The 6,027-nt window shown below is 33.7% G+C and overlaps 1 protein-coding gene across 1 annotated transcript; it reads left to right on the forward strand.

Moving 5' to 3' along the window:
* Positions 1-311: 311 nt before the first annotated feature.
* On the forward strand, positions 312-4,755 carry LOC100814328 (uncharacterized). Its single transcript, XM_003522823.5, has 9 exons — positions 312-515; positions 619-765; positions 2,163-2,196; positions 2,802-2,853; positions 3,441-3,536; positions 3,766-3,819; positions 3,907-3,972; positions 4,354-4,432; positions 4,520-4,755. Exons 1-9 carry the CDS (start codon positions 447-449, stop codon positions 4,595-4,597), a joined length of 675 nt encoding a protein of 224 aa, XP_003522871.1. The 5' UTR covers positions 312-446; the 3' UTR covers positions 4,598-4,755.
* The last annotated feature ends 1,272 nt before the right edge of the window (positions 4,756-6,027 follow it).

A 6,027-nucleotide genomic window follows, 5' to 3' on the forward strand; every position in this document is an offset into this window, starting at 1 on the left:
ATTAAAATGTTATATTTTATCATTTATGGTTAAAATAAATAAATAAAATTAATTTAATTACAAATTTTAAAAATATTTATAAATTTACATTTTCTTATAAATATAATTATAAATAATGTTTACTCGTCATCAAAGGTGTCATACATTCTAGTTAAAATAATATTAGGGAAAAATAGACATTCCGTATCTAACTGCTTTTTTTATGTTTTTTTAACTTAAAAAAAGATAATAGAAATTAGTGGATGGTTTATAAAGATAATTATAATAATAAAATAATAATATATATAGGAATAAAATAAACATAAAGGTGTACACCAAAACACCATATCTTTTTATATATAGTTATAAATAAAACAAATGTAAAATCAAGGCAGTGAATACTTTCCCTTCTCTAAATCCAATTCCTTCTTCCACTATTGGTGTTATCATCAAAGCCGTATCCATCGATGTTTCTTTCTGATAAACTTGCACCACACTTCAATTTCACACTCTTTTCTCATTCCCACACCCACCAGGTACTGCCACTTCGAATTTTCAGTCACATTTCACACCCTTTTTTGCCATTTGAATCCAAATTTATGACCTTTTTCGTTTTCTGCTGTCTGGGTATGTCTCAAGTTTGCGTTAGAGGGCTTCCCTCGCTTCTCCGAGAAAAGGGCTGGTACCCTTTTCATGCCATGGCACTTCCCTGAACTGAAGAACAATAGCCGTTTGTGCCTCACCTTCCATGGAAGAAGGCTTTGTTCAAGTTTCAGCAATGACAGTGTAAGCATTCTATCTTATTGTTATTATTTCTTTGTGTTGAATTGATTTTATTGTGTAATTTGTTTCCATGTATCATCTTTATTGCTGAGCAAAATAAAAAAAATGTATCATCTTTATTGCCAATGCCAACCAATTGGAACCCATGTTGTGAAGTGTAAGCTACCTGATCTTTAATGGCCTTGTCAAAAAATGTATTAAAGAAGCTAGGCTTTGAAATGTGAATTATCTGTCTGCACCATGGCTTTGGACAAGGTTTCCAATTGTGGTTGTGAACCATTAATCATGGTTTGTTTTGGAGGCCTCTGCAACCATATTGCGATTGCAATTGCAGCTGCTTCAGACACATTTTTCTGCAATTGTATGTGATTTTGGCAATTGCAATGCAACTATTGTTATAATTTAAAACCTCTATTAAATGTGGGTTAAGTGTAATTTGGGGTCCAATTATGACTGGTACACCAATAGGTTGTGAAGTTGTAACATGTAAGTAAGCTTTGAGTTAGGCAGTTTGAGGTTGCAGAAACACAGCACAAAGAGGGCCAGCTCTGTACTCTGAACTATATTAGATTTATACCCAAAGTGTGTGTACCCAGGCACAAATTGAAAAATGAAATATGACTGATATATGTTTAACAAACGGTGATCTTTTTTTGCAACTATTTGTGTTTCAATTACTATTATACTACCCAAAAAATTGCAGTTCGAACTTGGAATTTAATTGATATTATATGGTTTTGGATAATAATTAGATGAAAATATATCTCAATGCAAATAACAAAAAGAAAATACATTTTTAATCTTTAAGGAGGTAAGTACCTCTTTTTTTGTTACAGAATATCAACTTTGGCGATCCATTAGGATCCTGAGATTTATATTGGAAAATAAAGTAAATTGTATTGACTAAAATAAAGTATAACAAAGCCAATATTCTGGCAGATGTAAACACTGACCAGCCTAGAGTTTCAGAGTAATGCACTATGCATTCTCTGCTAAGCACAAACTGCTTGACAACAAACTACTACTGTTCTTTTTCTCATAATACCCCTTCTCTCCTTATCACTTGACATGCCACACACACTGTCCCCTATGCAACCAACTTGCACATTCCCTCAATTTGGGCCTGGGCCCTTTTTGTCTGGTCCCTATCATAGTATCATTGTCATTTGTCACCCTCTTGTAAGGTCTACCAGCCTTGTATAGTAATTCTAGCATACAGTGGATTGACACTTTATTCCAACCAAATACATGTGATATTTCATGGGATCGTCTTTTTGCACCTTTTCTTCACACTTTCTTCCAGATCTACAATTAATACTGTCTATGTTTTACTTTCTCTTTGTGTGCTTATATGTATACTAATTGGACTGTTGTCTTATCTGTCATTGGTCTAAGGTCAGACACCAGAGCTATCAGATGCATACAGCCATGAAGGTATTTTTTTTTCCTATTTCCAAAATTATGCAGTAACTAGGATTTGTCTGTTTAAATTATTCCGAGTTTCTAATTACTGTTTTAAATGGAGGACATTACAGGGTGCTCACATAATTGGGGGTCAGATTTTTGGCCATTCACTTTTAATCAATATGTAGAAGTTGCGACATGCGTTTAGCAGTGGCTATGCTGTTGATTTCTGCTGGCACTTTACTTTTTTCCACCGACAAATGCCCCTAGATATATATACCTATTCTCTTATCATGTAGTAACCAATTCTCCTACAAACTAAGTTTAAAACAATTTCTTCTCTAATGTTTTAGTGACAAAGTCTCAACATTAATTTGTTTTCTTGATAAAAGTTTGAATATTCTAAGATTAGATTTATTTGAACAAAATGCCATCTCATGTGGATCAATTTTCCATTGGCAATCTTGTTGAATGTGCATAGAAATAGAAGAGTTAAACTAAGCTTGTAAGGAAAAAGTAGTAAGGTAGATCGTTATATTGATTTATGAATGCGAATTTTGACCCTTGCTGTTGTTTAGATCTTACATTGAATTTTTAAGTATCATTCATAATTGACAATGACAAGATGTTTTCAGGTTCATCTGACAGTGAAGAGAATAAGAAAGGAAAGTCTCTGTCAAGCAATGAGTATGTACATGCTGCCCTGCAATATCTTTTAATTAATTGCTAGAGACTGGAAAAGTTGTTTTATCTGATGATGATAGCATCTTCATGCATGCATTTTTTTTCTGATTTGCCTGTTGCCTCTTATGATTGAGGAAGCTCACGAAATGTTATTGACTCTCAACTATCCAAAAACTAAATATTTGTCCAGATTAGTTCAAAGCATGGAACTAGTTATCTTTTACATTATCTTACTTCTTACCTGGAAGTGATAGAAGTGGAGGAAAGGAGTAACCATTTGATATCCTTTTTTTCCGTAATATTCTCAAATCAAGAAACCAAACAGTAAACTGACAGGACTTCGTCACTATGCCTTCATGGATAAAAAATAGTATAGTTGATTTGCTCTTTAGTACTTGCAAGTGTAGAATTTCATTGTTAACATTCACCAAGGTTCCCACACTCTCTCTCTCTCTCTCTGTCTGCCTCCTCCCTCATGTCTTTTGTGTTACATGTTCAAAATATGATGTAAATCATATATATCTTGCTCCCATTGTGGGTAAATTCTTTGCATTGAAATAATTGTAGCACATATTTATTTAATATGGCAGGATCCTGAAGAAACTGAGGAGATATGGAATTTCTGGAATCCTATCCTATGGACTTTTGAACACTGCATACTATCTCACAACGTTCCTTTTTGTGTGGTATGTCAACATTTGTGCCTTAGTTAGCTTGCGGTTTTGCTTTTCTTTGTCTTAGAGATCCAGTTTGTATAAGAAATTTTAAGTTTGTATTAGAGTTCCTCACTTCTTCCTACTTGGAGTTAATCTACCTCTTGCGTACTATTTCTTAGGATACCTTATTCACAATCTCTGGATCCTTCTAAATTATTTCGAGGTCACTGCAACTAAGAACACATTTTATGTTTGTCAGGTTTTACATTGCTCCAGCACCTGCAAAGATGGGCTATGGTGCAGCTGTAAAAAGGTAAAAACATATTACTGTTATTTCTCCCATGTATTGTTCATTATGGATTGTTGATTTGACATTTAACAACTTCACAGTGATGTATAGATTTCTCAAAGTGATGGCCATGGTGTGGGCTGGTAGTCAAGTCACTAAACTTGTAAGAGCTGGAGGGTGAGCAACCTCAACCTTTTCACCTTTTTAGTTGTGTAATGCATGTAGATGTGTTCTTGTCTTGTGCCCCAACTAAGCCTAAATTTTTTTTATATGTAGTTAGAAACAATGTTCCTATATCATTCCATCTCTTGATTGTAACTTTGTGATAAAGGTTTAGCTGTAAGGATGGCAATTGGCATTTGGCTTGCGAACTTTGTTTGAAAAATGATGACAACTTTTAAAATTTCTATGCATCTTAGGGATATGTGGAATCCTAGATTGCATATTGTCATTGTTATGAACATATGTTTGTTGTTTACATCTGTCTGCACATGTAAATTAGGCAAAGCCCTTTTGTAATTTATAATTTCATCAACAATGGAGTTACTTCTTATGCAGAGCATTGGCACTGGCACCTTTTGTTGACAGAGGATTGTCCTGGTTTACTCATAAATTTAAGTTTCAAACACAAGGGAAGGTAAGTTTGAATTGAATACCTTTTTTTTTTTCTTTATTGTTTTTATCATTCTCATTGTTCTGAGTTATTTAATTTGACCATGTGCAGGCTTTCATGGCAATAGTGGGACTCTGTCTTGGATTGGCCCTCATTGTATTTTTTGTCATCACACTGCTTTGGGCATGATGCCTCTTTCTGCCACCTTCTTGACAGGACATTCAAATTCATTTGTCACCTCAAAATGTATAAACAATTTTTATTATCATATTATTTTTTTGCTCTATAATACATTGTTGAATTTTTAGCATGCTATATATGACAGTGTCTCCCAAAATTGTACTCTTTTTCATGTATGTGCAATTTTATGTTGGTTTGGTTTTAAAAAAATGTATATAAATACTGCAAGAATAAAACACTGACATTGTTATTCTACCGTTAATCGAGATTCATTAACTACTTATGTGGCCGTTAATCGAAGACGTCGGCAAGCTACGTGTGGTGTCACATCGGAATAAATTTACATGTAAGACGACCATTTTTTAATTAAGTGCATACTAATATAATCGTTTTAGATTAATATATTCTTCTTTATTAACATTTTTATTTTTATTATATGTTATTTTGAAATATATTATTTTTTACACCAATAAATATATTCTTTTTTATATGACGCTTCATGTCTTAATAAAGAATAAAAAATTCCTCTCATTTTAAATGCTAAAAAGCACTATAATTATATTCGAATCTGAGACTTTCAAATCATTTCTTGTTTTGTTTGCTTTCATCTTCATCTCGTTCACTTTTGATTTTCTTTTCTTCCGCTTTTAGCGAGTTTTTTACTGTTTATTTAAGTCATTATTTCACCTAATAAATGATAAAATGAATTTCAACCGATCATTTGTATTGCAATCTCGTTTAATCACTGTTAAAATATATCTTGCGAAAAAGATAAAAATAACTTAACCAACGTTTAGTTCTGAAAGAACTACGTAGGTTTGATTTACTCATCGCAATTGAGGATATGTAGGAGCGAGGGAAACACCCTTGTCGACCACAAAAAGATAAAAATTACAAAAAAGGATCATAAAAAGCTAAAGAAAAACATAAAAAAGGGAAGAATACATAATTTTGAAGTCATATTTGCACACTTGATTAAAGGCTAACGACCCTTATGATGGACGCGTGGGGTGCTAATATCTTTCATGTGCGTAAAAACAACTCTCAAACCTTTCACGATTAAAGTTCGTAGACCACATGTTCTGGTTTTTCCGATGTTTTCCTCGAATAAACGTTGGTGGCGACTCCGTGCGCCTTTCTCCCTTGGAAGATGCACCCGTGAGCCTCGTGTCACCCTCCCGCCGAAGGGCAAGTTGTGACAGTTGGCGATTCCACTGGAGACTGTTTTTAGAGAGTTAGGCCTATTAATCTTTTGTGCAAAAGTTGTGTTTTCCCTTTCATCGGTTTCCCTTTTCCTTTATGTTCTTGTATAAAATTCTTCGATGTTGCAAGCGTGTTTTAATGCATGCATGGGATAGATATTTATTCATTTGATGCACACAAACACCAACACTATTTGTACACACGGTGAGTTGAAAAGGGGCCCTATACCCGGGTCC

Source organism: Glycine max, chromosome 4 (assembly GCF_000004515.6).
Source record: "Glycine max cultivar Williams 82 chromosome 4, Glycine_max_v4.0, whole genome shotgun sequence".
Classification (NCBI taxonomy): Eukaryota; Viridiplantae; Streptophyta; class Magnoliopsida; order Fabales; family Fabaceae; genus Glycine; species Glycine max.